Here is a 14,589-nt window from a genome sequence, read left to right as displayed (position 1 = left end):
CATATATACCCACAGCAAAAAGCAGAAACCCGAGAGACAGGATTAAAGACTATTTGTGTGCATTGCAACTGAAAAGGAGATAGACCACGAGAAACAGCTGCTTGCTCGTTAAAAGCAAAACCAACTTTAATCCACATTTGTTTTAGTCACTGAGCAAGTGGAAAAAGTCTATTTGTAAGATAAAATAATGGATTGCCACCAAAACCAAACCATCTCTCAAAGGTAAACATATTTTTGTTCATAATACCAAATGGAGCTAATCCTTTCCCTAGGTCATCCAGGCTTTGTAGTAGTCCCTGCTCAACACAAGCTGGGTGCACACACATACACATGCACACACGCATGCTAACAGTGCACAGCAAGAATGGGTCACCCGTGCCTTTTCATAAAGGGCAACTAAGGTCAGAAGCAGACAGGCCTCCATGGCTGCTCCTTGATTGGGTGAGAGAACGTTAGCGAGTGACACACACCTTTTGAAAACCAACACACAGCTACCCTGCACTCGCCTCTGTACCTCCTCATCATAGCCATCAGCATCAGATCTAACCAGAATCCTTCCCACACTGGGGATCTCCACTTCAGAGACCTCACAGTTAGGCGGGGCAGCAGCCTCCGTGTGTCTGGCCTCTGCGGCCTGCTCTGACTGCTCTGCAAGCTTTGTTTCCTGGGGCTTCTCGGGCTCAGCTTCCTTATGCTGTGGCAGCAGAATGGAGAGACAGAGTAAGAACAACCGGGAGAACAGGAAGAAATAAAGAGGGGTGTTTAAATTCAGTAGAGACATGGAACGGAAATGACAGAAAGCTGGCAGCTGGCATCAAAAACCAGACCCTCTACAGGAGGGCCACTTAGACAGTCTCACCTCACTCAAGGCTGCCTCTACACCGCTCTTCTCATAGGCATGAGCCGTGTTTGCAATTGCCTGGGCAGTCTGCTCCTTTGCAATCACAGCATGTTCAGAAGACAGGCATCGAACCCCATGAGAGGATGCTGCTGAAGACTCTTAACCAAAAACCAAACAAACAAACAAAAAAAATTACCTAAGTGTCACATCTGATGAATACTGTTAGAACACTCTAAGCAGGAGGGACACACATTTCAATATATGGTTCCAGGACATCTCTTTCAAAGCCTGTGTAAATGTCCCTAGAAATTTTGACAAGAAATAGCCAGTCTAGCAGGCAGTGGACATGCACATCTTTAATCCCAGCACTTTGGAGGCAGAGACTGGTAAATTTTTGTGAAAACCAAAAAAAAAAAAAAAAAAAAAAAAAAAAAAAAAGAAAAAAGAAATCATTAAAGAGATGGCTCAGTGGTTAAAAGTGTCAACTGCTCTTCCACAGGTCCTGAGTTCAAATCCCAGTAACCACATGGTGGCTCACAACCATCTGTAATGGGATCCAATGCCCTCTTCTGGTGTGTCTGAAGACAGCTACAGGGTACTTATATAATAAATAAATCTTTTAAACACAGAGCCTAGGAGATAGAGGTAGGCGGATCTGAGTTTGAGGCTAGTCAGCACTGCAGAGCAAGCTCTAGGACAGCCAGGGCTTCACAGAGAAACCCTGTCTTAAAGAAAACATTTAAAGAAAAGAAGAAAGCAAGGAAGACAGATCTACTCCTTACCAAGGACTCTTGAAGTCTGTTAACATTACTGTGCACAACTTCTCCTAAGTTTTCCTGCCAAAGGTGCTTTCTTTCATCAAGCATTTACTATGATCACCTATGGGGAATCTAACTTTCTGCCCTGTCATTCTCCTGCAATCGGGGACAAGCAAAGCACCACGGGAAGCAGACAGCCTTTCTCATAGTGTCTCTGCTCACCGATCCTACCAAGCTGTGTGACAGCCACTATCAACAGAACCTGCTGTTGGACCAGCCAGATGACTCAGTGGAGAAAGGTGCTTGTTGCCAAGCCTGATGTCCAGGTTAGAAGTCTGGACCCACATGGTGGAAGGAGAGAACTGACTCCCACAAGTTGTCTTCTGATATCAACAATGTGTTACATGACTCTAGAACGTGCTTCCACACTCCTCCCCTCCCGTCAAAGGAAAATAAAAACTAAATATTAGAAAGCCACCTGAAGAGAGGCATCACCATGTGACTGAGTATCTGGGGCTGGCTGGAGAGTACAGTGTGAGGGTACAAGCAAGGGCCTGACTGAACGATACCTTGTGATGTGGAGAAATCCTGTGAGGAGGCGTTTGGAGAGGACTCCATCTGTGGAATCTTACAGGACTGTTCTTCCTCCCATTCCTCCACCTCTTGCTCAAACCTCCAGTTGTCTTCCTGAATGTACTGCCTGAGCTCCACAGACAGGGCGTCCACCTCTTCTGCAGTCTGATCAGATTCACTAGGCTCCACCTCTGAGGGGAAGAGTTAAATGGAGAAAGGTGAACCAACACACTGTCCCTGAGGAAGGGCCGCACATCCCAGCTTTACTCTTGTCCTAGACAGACATATATACTTACATGTATGCTCACACACACAGAATTCAGTCAGAAACTAACAGCAGGAGGCTAACCAGCACAGTACATCAGGAACCCTAGCAGGTAACATCTGCCTTGGAATAGCGGCAGCCATTCTGTTCCCTGCCTACCAGCTATTTCATATTGTTGCTGTAACATGCCTGTCAGTCACTGACACAGAAAAAGAACTTGACTCGGAGCAAGGCCATGCTGCTCACATACCCTGTGATTATGTTCCGTATGAGGTTTGCTACGCTTTTTCCTTTATGAGCCAGCCCTGAAAAATGTCCGTCCTAATGGCTCAGGCCCCAAATTCTGAGCTGCAGCCTTAATCGATCAATAAACTACCTCTGTCTGACTGAGATTAGTGTTCGTGTCGCCTGTGGAGCAACTTCTGGACTCATACACATACATAAAGCCAAATATTCTTCAGCATAAAATAAAAATAAACACTTAAAAAAAATTAGTGTCTTGGCTGACAGAATGAACACACGACAGGACAATGACTTAACCATGGTCAGTCACTGGACGCAGCCAGTATTTCTTTAAAAACCCGAATATCAACAGGTGTGATAGAAAAAAAAAAAAGGAGAGTTCAGTACTTCAGAGTGCTTGCTGCTCTTATGGAAGAACCCAAGTTCAACTCCCAGCACCCATGGAGGGTGGCTCATAAGCACCTGGAACAGCAGCTCTAGAAACCCTACATCTTCTGTCCTCTCTAGATACCTGCATATAAACATGTGTACACACATAAACACAGGCACATACAGAGATAAGTTATCAGATTAACTATTACATCTAAGGGGTAAAAAATGTCCCCACTGGGCATGGTGGCACACAGCTACAACCTCAGTACAGCTCCAGAGGTGAAGGCAAGAAGATCAGGAGCCCTCCAGGTACGAAAGGCTAGATGAGATACTATCTCCAAAAGATGCAAGAATGCCACCCACTTCATTACAGTGGAGTAGGAAATGTCAAGGCACTGATCTGTGTGCACACAGTGAGACTCTGTCTTGTAAAAAAGGAAGGAAGGAAGAAGAAAGGAAGGAGCCAAGTACTTTATTTCCTGAAATTCCACACAATTATTGTGTTGTCAGAAACCAAGGTGAATTATTTGGGTAAATGGTACATAATCAAGTCATTAAGCACTTTAATTTAAAAATTAAAAAAAGGCAAAACTATGAAGGACACATTAAATTCTATTTCTAACCATGTCATCAAAACCAAAATAAAAGAATATGCAACAAAACAACAAATCCCTTGTCAGCTGCCTTTTCATGAAGCAGTCAAGAACCTACTTGCTTCTTTTGAGTACGGGTCTTAAGTAGCCTACGCTGGCCTTGAACATCTGATCCTGTCACCTGTGCCCAAGTGCCAGGATTGCAAGCATGCACAACCGTAGCTGGTTTACAAAGTGCTGAGATCAAACCAAGGTCTCCTGTACACCAGGCAAACACTCTACAAACAAGTCTTAGTCCCCAGCCCTCCATGTACTTCATAGAGATGAGCAATCTAGGCAGTAACGAGGAACTTCCTTTATACGCATCACAGACGGAATTTATGACTTCACACTACAAATAAAGGGCGGCTGTTTTCTATCTGAAATATTTTCTCTCTCATTCCCTTACAGGTTTTACGTTTTAAGAGCATTTTACATAATAATAAATTGTAGTTTACAAATGTTTTCAATAAGTATGAGACTGCTCCCCTCTAGTCAGCGTGTTTACCTTCACTGAAGTGGGGCAATCTGTCATTGATATACATCAAGCAGTATGCACTGACATTTCTCAGGCCCCCATAAGAATCTCTTTCAAGTTCCTCCCAGGAAGATTCAGTGACAGAGATGTCGTTGTATTTGAGCCAGATCTGCCGGGGCTGGTTGTAGATGTAGGCCCAGTAGTGTCCTGCACTGGCTTGTCCTTCGTGAACAAGAACTGCATGTAAGCGATAAGGCACCTGCAAATCAAAACGGAGGGCTCTCAGACCTGGCATGGAAATTGGATAGCATCTGTCACTACAATTCCAAACGTTCCCACTAACAAGTAAAAGGGAACCCACACAAACACAGGGAACATTCAAATCAAGTAGCTCAGGACAGACAGATGAAAATACACTCCTGGAAGCTATCAAGGGTCCAATCCCAGAGCCCTTAGAATGAGTTAAACCAAGCTTTGCTGGAACCTCTTTCAGCCCTAAGTTCTGCTCACTACCTTATCATCCTCTCACTCAGTGGCAGAATTCTTAAGAGAGAAGAGGGAAAGTCAAGAGTGACATGATCTGTTCCTATTCCAACCACAGCATGCTCACGGCCCTGCTGGGAACAGAGCTGGGTTCTGGAAGTCACTCTGCCATGAGCCCTTCACAGAGCTGCCTCTGCACAGCCCTGTCCATGGCTATACTGAATAAAAGCAGGTGTGGATACAGGATTTCTGTGCTGACTGGCTTCCTTCTGGAATCCCCAGTTACTAGAGAAATGAAGCCCGAGGACACTAATGGAACCTCTCCAAGGACCTTAGGAATGGGTAGCTGATCTCCAGTCAGATTGCCCCTCTTCACTGCTTCAATTACCACTTAGATGATGCAGGATATTGATCAGACCGTGAAACCCCCCAAACTGTGTTATTTACTGAAAAACCTGGGTGCTTTCTCTACTCTCCTGAGCTGGCAGGCTTTCACTCCAGCATCTGACTCCTGAGTCTTTATTGGTAAAACCAAATAATTGAGATTTTTGTTAATATCACCACTTGGAGAAAAAACGTTTTATTAATATTTAATAGCAAATCTGTTTTAGATCTTTTTAAAATATTATGGTAAGCATGTGTATGTGGGTATGTACATGAGTTCAGGTGCCCATAGAGGGTGAGACATATCAGATCTCCCTAGAATTGACATTAATGGTGTTTCTGGGAACTGAACTTGGCTCCTCTGAAAAAACAGCACACACTTTTAAATGATGAGCCATCTCTCCAGTTCCTAACAGCAAATATATCTCTATCATATGAAAAAACACCACATGGCAGAATCCAAAAACAGGACAATTTAGGTTTCGATGTAAGTGGAAGACACTCAGAATACTTCAACTGGACTGAAGGGGATTCATGTCTATCTTAGCGAGAACTCCTTGACACTCTTGTGTATTATGCCCTCTGCCATTAGCACCAGTCCATTTCCCTTCACCTTTAATTCACCTGACGAAGAAGAGGATCACAGTACATCTGCTCAATAGCCTGGGTGGTGCTGGAGATACAATTCTTTAAGTCTGTCAAGAAGGAAAACCTTGTTAAGTTAGAGTGTCTGTGATGGGCCACACCAACAGTGCTGTTTTTCTGTCCCACACTGCAATGACTTCTGCTTCCCAGGAAGCACAAAGCAGCGTGTGGTGCTGGAGTGGTAAGTGCTTCAGGTTATAAAGGCTTTTAATTCCATGTAATTACACTGAGGTCTCTAACAAATTACTCTTATAAATGTGCACTGAAATATCTTAAAGCAATCATCTCAATTTAGGAACAAGAACCTTCCATGAACTGAAACAAGAGCGTACTGGGAGGAGAGAGCTGGGCACAGCAGTCCAGTGCATGCTTATCTTGTCTGAGGGTCCTGGACAGGAGGGAGGCCTAGCAAGTGTGGAGTATGACTAAGCTATTATTTAGAAAGCATTCATTTTGTTAAGATGCTCAAACCTGTAAGCACTGTCCCCACACTGGGAAAGCTGAGGCAGGAGGATCATGAGTTTGAGACTACTAGCCTGTGCTATAAAAGGAGATCTTATCTTTACAAATAGTGAGAGAAATAATAAGCCAAAGTTTCTTTTAACAAGGCCTGGTTATGAGGCAAACACTTGTTACTACTCCTTACAGTCAACTAGTCTTTACATTGTTAATGTGCAGCAGCAGGGAAGCACATGGGCTGTCTGAACTCAGGTCAGTGCTGAGACCCTGCCACAAAGGGACAGGACAAGAGCAGGGGAGAAGGGAGGGAGGAACACACACTGCTTTATCTCAGCAAAGGGTCCCATGATTACAACTATGCAATTGCTAAAAGTTTTGAAAAGGAGGAGGAATAATTCCACAGGACCAAGCCTACACCGCAAAAGAAGTGCAAAAGCCACAGTCGCCAGGCCCAATGCACAGCAATGAGGGAACAAATACCCAGAGTGCCTGGCTTCCAAATAGCCAAAAAGACAGGAAAAACGGGGAGTAGCTAACAAGTTTTCAGAGCACCAACCTTGTATATCCTGTTCAATTTCACTCCGCCACCTCTGAAGACAGGTCTTAACAAAATTCATCTCCTCATCTGTGACTGTCCGAGGAGCTGGGGGTGCAGGCATTTCCAGGGAAGAGCGAGGAGAGGTAAATGGCCCATTCATTACCTCAGAGGTGGGTAGCGCATCTTCCAGAGAGGAAAAGGTGCCTTGAGCATCCCGAGAGCAGCTTTCAGGACTTGAACTAGAAAAAACAGAAGGTGGCACTCATTTTGAAATATTTAATATGCAAGCTGGGGTAGGCATAGTGGCACAAGCCAGTAATTTTATCCCTTGGGAGGCTAATACGGGACTGCTGTGACTTTGAGACCACCCTGGTATAGCTAAGGGCCTATTTCAAAAAAGAAAAAGGAAAATACAAAGTTCAACTTGACCCAAACTAATCTACTTCAGAAAGTCAGCTACTTTATGAAAACGTGCGTTTAAGATATGACCCATAGCAACAGTGAGGCTGAGGCAGAAAGGCCTCAAGCAAGGCCAACATACGCTACACAGTGAGGCCTTGTCTAAAATCTACATTATATAATAAAAGAAATTGTCTTGTAGCAATCACCTCATTTGATAAAGCCTGGTTATGAAGCTAACATTAGTGCTATACCCATATGCTGAACTACTTACTAACTTAGCATTTAGCAGAACTGAGCTGGCACAGTGGTCCGTGCCTATGACACCAGCACCCAAGACATGAAATGGAGGCTGGAAAACCTCCAACTCAGTGCTTCTCAACTTTCCTAGTGCTGTGACCCTTTAACACAGCTCCTCATGTTGTGGTGACCTCCAATCATAAAATTATTTTGTTTCTAATTTATAACTGTACATTTACTACTCGAGAATGGTAATGTAAAATATCTGTGGTCTCTGATGGCCTTATGCCATCCCCCATGAAAGAGTTGTTTGACAGCCCTAAAAAGGGGTTGTGACCCACAGGTTGAGAACTGCTTCTCAAACCCAGGGCTTCTAAGGGCTTTGAAGTAAGATCCTGTCTCAAAACAGAAAAAAAGCAAAATTAAAAACCATAAAAACAGTATGCCCAGCACTTGCTTAGCTAGCACGAGATGTTGGGCTTCATTCCCTGTAGCAAATAAGCCAGGCATGATAAGCAAGAGGAAAGGAGAATAATGCAAATTTATCTCCTAACATCACCAAAAGCAGCTTCCCTGTCTTGGCGCTGGACACTGAACTGCAGTCCCCTGCAAAAGCAGTATACACACTTAATGGCAGAGCCATCTCTAGCCTCTGTGTTTTGTTGTTTTTAAGGCAAGGTTTCTCTGCGTAGCTGATTATGCTGGAGCTTGTCCTGCAGGCTCAGACTCAGATTCCGCCTTCCTCTGCCTCCCAACTGGTGAGATTAAAGGTGCGCACCACCACAGCCCAGCTAACAACTAGGTTTTTAACATAAGCCTTTTCCTCTGTGAGGGACAAATGCGCCAAAGACCAGAGCATAACCAAGCTGGACCTGCTGGCCCCCGTTAGACTACACAGACTGCTGGCTAACTAGGAAGAGTCAGATGGCTCTTCCCGTGGCCTCCCAGGGTTTTCACAAGCCTAACTCCTTTAGGCCTGTCCTCAGAACTCTAGCCAGCTCCTCCGTGCACAGCTCTGCTTTTGTCCTGGCTATTAATTTAGCCGTGCTTCCTTCTCAGCAGAGGAAGCAGAGTTGGGCCTGGGAGACACCCGGGTCTCTGAGAAAGTGTTCTCCAGGCAGTTTCAAAGCTGTCCTGAAGTTGGATCCAGACAGCAGACAGTGAGAGGCCTCTGGAACAAGGACTCGGGACAGTGCTAGGGGAGGTAACAAAACCCTTCTGGAAGGCGGAGCTCCCTCTTTAGCTACCTGGGGGATCCTCAGCAGGTGGGAGAATGGGAAATGATTCAAAGAAGGATGGGAAAACAATACAAACCACTTAAGAAATCTGCTTCATTACCTTTCCTTGGACGTGAGGTCAGAAATCGGGCAGTGCACCGAAGGAAGTGGTAATGTCATATGCTCAGCACTTCCAGACAGACAGCTTTCAGAGGCGGGTTTTGTACTGGCAAATTCAATAACGTATTTCAACATGTCGGGGAGTGGGAACCGAGATGGGCCCGAGCCGTACTTCACATACCTAAGAGGCAAAGACACTGGAACACTGCTGCCCAAGTCGGCTGTGCACTGTAATAACCACTGACAAAGACTTAGCATGCAGAGCTGCGAATACCTAGCTATAATCCTAGCAGCTAAGGAGGGTGAAGTAGAAGGATCACGAAAAGTTTGAGACCTGCCTGGGTTACAAAGTAAGTTTGGGGAAAGCTAGTGACAGCCTATCTCAATAAAGCAACAAAATCCCATATTATTCCTAAAGGGATGTGTATACTATTTAATTGGTTATTCAATTTATAGGACTAAACATTTTACAAAACAATGAAGCTGACCAGCAGTCTGATGTCTCCCAAAGGATGGGACCATTTCAGGCAGTTCCAGCTCTGCTCTCCTCATAAGCCCAATCTCTTTCTCAAAGTACAACGCTCCAAACTAACTGAAAAACAATCTGACCATTAGTTCTCATGGCATTTTCTCTGTCCTTTCTACACCACCTGCCTCATAACCATGAGTGAGAGAAATCCAGGAATAAAAATTTGGCCTTAATAAAAGCAAGGTGGTAGTAACCCAAGACTTTGATCCCAGTACTTGGGAGGCAGAGGAACTCTGATTTCTGTGAGTTCAAAGCCACCCAGTCTATGGAGCAAGTTCCAGGACAGCCAAAGCTGTCTCCAAAACCAAAAACCAAACCAACCACCACCACCACCACCAAAAAAAAAGAAAGAAAGAAAGAAAGAAAGAAAGAAAATTAGATATTAGTAAAGGTCAGGGCCAAAGAAAATTGGCAATCTTCCTTTTAAAGAGTCTTACATACTCTGTTTTTAAAATTAATTTGTGTATGAGTACATTGTAGCTGTCTTCAGACACAGCAGAAGAGGGCATCGGATCCCATTACAGATGATTTGTGAGTCACCATGTGGTTACTGGGAATTGAACTCAGGACCTCTGGAAGAGCAGTCGATGCTCTTAACCGCTGAGCCATCTCTCCAGTCTTAATATACTTTACTATTCATGAATGTCAATTGCATAGGCCAGCCAGTCATAAATTATTTAAGATTTCTCCAGGAAGAGTAATATTCTCAAATATGTGACCGAAATAATAGAGTACTTTTAGGGTTATTTAAGATATATTTTTATTTTATGTGTATGTATATATATATTTTGCCTGTAAGTATATCTGTACCACATGCATGCCTGGTGCCCTATGACCCTGGATCTTCTGCAAGTGCTAACTACTGAGCCATCTCGCTGGCTGTGCATTTTCACTTGCGTGCATACATGGGTGCATTCCTGCATTGTCAGGTGCTCAGAGTCCAGAAGCGGGCACTGGATTCCCTGAAGCCTGATTACAGGGGTTTGTGGCCGTATGACCTGAGTGCCAGGAACTGAACTCTGTCTTTTTATAAGCATCATGTGCACTTTTCACCTCTGAGCCGTCTCCAGCCTCTAAACAAACTATTTTAATGATACCTGACATCACTAGCACATTACATTAAAATCACTATGGAGACGCAGGCAAGACAGGAAATCAGAGTCACCTCAGATACATACTATTTGTGGACACCCTAGATAGAGGAGATTCCACCTCAGCAACAACAATTGTAGTTACCGTGGCTAAATGAGCAGTGTATGGTTGCAAACACCTCTAATTCCAACACTGAGAGGCAGAGGCAGGCAAAGCATTGACTTTAAGATCAGCCTGGTCCACAAAGCAAGTTCAGGCCAACCAAGTCTCAAAAAACCCAAACTGGGGGGGAAAAAAAAGGAAGAAAATAAAATACGAGTAGAAAATAAAGGGCACTTTAACTCGGCATCGAACTCACAACACAGGGTGGAGCAAAGGTAGCTACAGCCAAGGCTTGCCCATCAGCTTCTATGTCCCCCAAGATCACCAACAGAAAACTGGCAGGAGCCTGCCAGGGTGAAGACCCTGAACCAATTGTTCAATCCATGGCATGCCTTTGACCATGCTCTTCCACTATGAGTTTATCAAACTCTACTCGATGCACACCTCACAGAGGGCAGAGCTTGGCACAGGAATGGATGCCAGCCTCCACCTCCTCCCAAGCTTATTCCATTTTAACAGAATACTTAACATAAAGTCCCACAGAAGTTCTTCTCCTCTAAGAAACTTGTGTGTATTTTTAACAATCACTTCTGAGTCCCATCTCTTAGGTTGACTTCACACAATGCAGTATCTGCTTTGTCTTTGGTCCAGGGTAAGGGATGGGACATGTCAGGACTGGAAGGGATACATCCGAGTGTAGAGCATTGCCCTACCATATACAAGGTGTTCAAGTCTTAGCACAGAATAAAAACAATAACACAGCAAAGGCAGTTTCAAAACTGTCTTCTCTATCATATACAGAAGAAATCTCCCTTTCAGTATCTTACATACTTCCTAAGTCCCAAGATCATAAGTTTGCTCCACCATACCCACTTTTTGTTTTTCCTGAGGCAGAGTTTATGCTATACTACACAGCCCAGATCAGCTTCAAAACAAAAACAAAAACAAAACAAACAAACAAACAAACAAACAAAAAACCATTCAATTCTCTTGCCTTGGCCTTCCAAATACTGAGATTACTGACCACAATGCCTGCTATTTTTAGACTTGAAAGTGATGTATGGGTGTGTTAAGAAAATTCAAATATTGGGGGGGAAAGGGGATAACATTTGAAATGTAAATACAGAGAATATCCAAAAATTCAAATATAAATTTGTATTAAAAAAAAAAAAACATAAACGTTCCCTACCCCACCTCCATTCTCTGTTTGTAAGTTCTTGGGTATTTTCCTTGGAGTATGTCACATATGTACAAACAATGTTTGCATAGTTTTAAAAATTCCGCTCATTTATTTTTATGTGTATAATGTTTCGCCTGCATATCTGTATATGTATCACGCATGTGCAGGAACCTACAACAGTCAGAAGGGGCACCAGGTTCCTTCAAAGTGGAGCCATAGGTAGTTGTGAGCTGTCACATGGATGCTAGGAAGCAAGCCAGGTCTTTTGCAAGAACAGTAAATAGTAAATGCTCTTTGCTGAGCATTAAGCCACCTTCTCTAGTCTTTAAAAATCATTATCTAAGAAGTTAAATATTGGTCAGCAACGTGGCTTTTGCTGTCAAGCCTTATGCTCTGAGTTTGGTTTCTAGTACCCACATGGCTAAAGGAGAGAATCCGAAGCATGCTCTGACCTCCACATATTCACACATGTACACATAAAATAAGTACATAAATAAAAACCCAAAAAATTAAGTTGAAAAGCAGCTGGGTTTAAAGGCAGATTGGGGGCTCAGTAGTTAAGAGCATATGTCTCTTACAGAAGGCCCTGGTTCCACTCTGTGAGTAAGCTCAGTGTGTAACTCTAGATCCAGCGTGTCTGACATTCTCTTCTGGCCTCCAGAGGTACCAGCACTCCCAGATGCACATAATCACAGACACAACATACACATAATTAAAACTAAATCTTTTAAAAAGCAGTACTAATATTACATTAAGGAAGATCCAGAGTCTCGGTGATTCTTGGTTTCTTTAAGTTCCCTAAAAACAATTGGGCCAGTGACAAGGCACTTGTCATCAAGCCTGCAGACCTATGTCTGACCCCCAGATCCACATAAAGATAGAAAGAGAAAACTGATTCTACAGGTTGTCACCTGACCAATATATGAATATATGAATGCAGCGGCACACATGTTCACATTCTCCCCACCCCAAAACCAATACGCAGCAAAAATGTTAAATGTTAATGTTGGACTGGTGAGGTAGGAGAGAGGAGAGAAGGTTAACAGATGAAACAGTTAAGAGCAACCGCTGCTCCTCCAGAGGATCCTGGTTCAATTCCAAGGAACAGAGTGGCAGCTCCCCAAGTGTCTGTAACTCCAGTTACAGAAGCTCTGACACTCTCACACAGACACACAGGCAGAAAGAACACTTCCAAAAATTCACAGGAAATTACAAAAAAAAAAAAAAAAAAAAAAAAAAAGTAGATGAAGAGAAAAAGAGGAAGCCACCAACAGTGTATGGATTTCCTTTGTACATGTTAAACCAATGGATCTATCTAGATTACAAAGACCTTGCCTAAGGAGATCTGGGTGATTCTGTTTTAAAATAAAGAAAGCACAGAGTCTGCAGAAGAAATCATTACATGGCAGGACCTCTCAACATTCCACAAGCCCATTTCCCCAAGCCAGGCTTGCAGGCCATTCATTGCAATCCCAACTCTTAGGGAGGTGGAGGCAGGAGAATCAGAAGTTCACAGTCATCCTCTTTGAGTTTGGGCTACAGAAAACTCTGTCTCACATTCGTTTGGTCGGAGAGCAGGAGGGGCAGGAAAGAGAGACTGCAAGACATTTACAGTATGCCCAGGTCCCTCAAGTTCTCGGGACCACTCACCCACAGATGCTAGCTGGCCTTGAAGACTTCTTTACACTCACAATGAGGGTATTGGCTGTTTTTATAAACACCAGTTATTAGTTATGCTCTAAACTTTTAAACACAATCTCTGAACTTAATACTTGCTTTATGTCTCAAAGCATAAAAATACTCAAAGACTCACCTTTCTAATTTCTGCTGCAAAACTTGTATTTCTTCCTTCAACTTCCGAATACTCTCTCTCTTACTTCGGATAAGCTCTTTGCTCTTGTACATATACCTAAGCAAATGATAACCGTGTATATAACTTATATCAGCAAATATCAATGACAAAACCTCAGTGAAGACCTCCTCACACAGGAAGTTATCAATTAACCAACCCTAAATTTTTATTTTATTTTTTGGGTTTTTGGCTTGAGACAGAATCTCATAACTCAGAGTGGTCTCCAACTCCCTCTGTAGTGGAGGATGCCCTTGAATTTCTTCTGGCTAAGATACAGGGGTACCAAACCTGAGTGCATTACCGTGGATCACACTCAGGGCTACAGGTCCAACCCAAAGGTCAGCAAGGAGACAAGGATGCCCACTCTCACCACTGTTCCTAAAGGCTTTACTAAAGGTGAAGCCAGTACAGTAAGAGGTAAGTCAGAGAAACAAAAGGTGTAGAGACAGCAAAGGAAGCAGAGCTGATCTTTAGCTGCTGCTCACAGCAGCCACAAGACCCAAGTAGAGTTGGCCAGTTTACTCCAACTTTATTTCCATGTGCTCAAAGAAAACATAGCAAAATTTCAAAAACTCAGAATATCAAAAGTTTGATTCACCTAATATTGGAAGGGCTGCACACCAAAACTTGTAAAGCATCACTGGGAGAAATAAAGATGTAAAAACAAAATGGTCGATACTGTGCTCAGAAGAAAAAGATCGCAATCTAAGATGTCATTTCTTGCCAGACTGAATGACGGGTGTGGCACAATCCAACCGAGTATCCTTGTTTTAGTAGAAACTGGCAAGTCACTAAAAACCTCCATGGACATGCAGAGCCAAAAGCCAAATTTATTCTGAAGCTAAACCCACTGTATAAATCCTCTTGTCAAATTAAACAAAATAAAAACAAATTAAACAAATTTTTAAATGTCTAAAGTTCCAGGGGGTGGTGGGGGTGAACTCTGAGATCTATCTGCTTCCTTGCTAATACTGGGTTTTCTCTCTCTTTATCCTCCTTCCCAATATAAGTGGGTTTCAGAAAATTAATTTTCCATGTGGTGGCTAGAGAATGGGGGCTTTTTTTTTTTAATGTCAAAGTTAGAGGAACTCATGTTCCCCAATATGGATATAAAACAGCAGCCTAAGTATAATTAGAAACTTAGGGATATTCAAGTGGGTTTGTGTGTATACAGCTTTATCAGACAG

At 43.2% G+C, this 14,589-nt stretch overlaps 1 protein-coding gene across 6 annotated transcripts in view; it reads right to left on the bottom strand.

Annotated features, from left to right (window-relative positions):
* Positions 1–14,589, bottom strand: part of USP28 (ubiquitin specific peptidase 28) — a 54,156-nt gene that overhangs the window by 8,461 nt on the left and 31,106 nt on the right. For 2 of the 6 annotated variants that reach the window (XM_080929851.1, XM_080929852.1), the window contains exons 12-19: positions 13,364–13,459; positions 8,649–8,828; positions 6,690–6,910; positions 5,654–5,724; positions 4,193–4,421; positions 2,169–2,363; positions 860–999; positions 515–694 (exon numbers count right to left, since the gene is read on the bottom strand). In XM_080929851.1, coding sequence (XP_080785977.1) covers positions 515–694; positions 860–999; positions 2,169–2,363; positions 4,193–4,421; positions 5,654–5,724; positions 6,690–6,910; positions 8,649–8,828; positions 13,364–13,459 — 1,312 coding nt within the window. The remainder of the gene's footprint in view (positions 1–514; positions 695–859; positions 1,000–2,168; positions 2,364–4,192; positions 4,422–5,653; positions 5,725–6,689; positions 6,911–8,648; positions 8,829–13,363; positions 13,460–14,589) is intronic. The other 4 variants (XM_080929854.1, XM_080929855.1, XM_080929853.1 and 1 more) reach the window with 3 other exon arrangements.

Source organism: Micromys minutus (assembly GCF_963924665.1).
Source record: "Micromys minutus genome assembly, chromosome: 16".
Taxonomy (NCBI): Eukaryota; Metazoa; Chordata; class Mammalia; order Rodentia; family Muridae; genus Micromys; species Micromys minutus.
The sequence above is the reverse complement of the archived record's forward strand: the minus strand, read 5'-3'. Positions and strand labels throughout refer to the sequence as shown.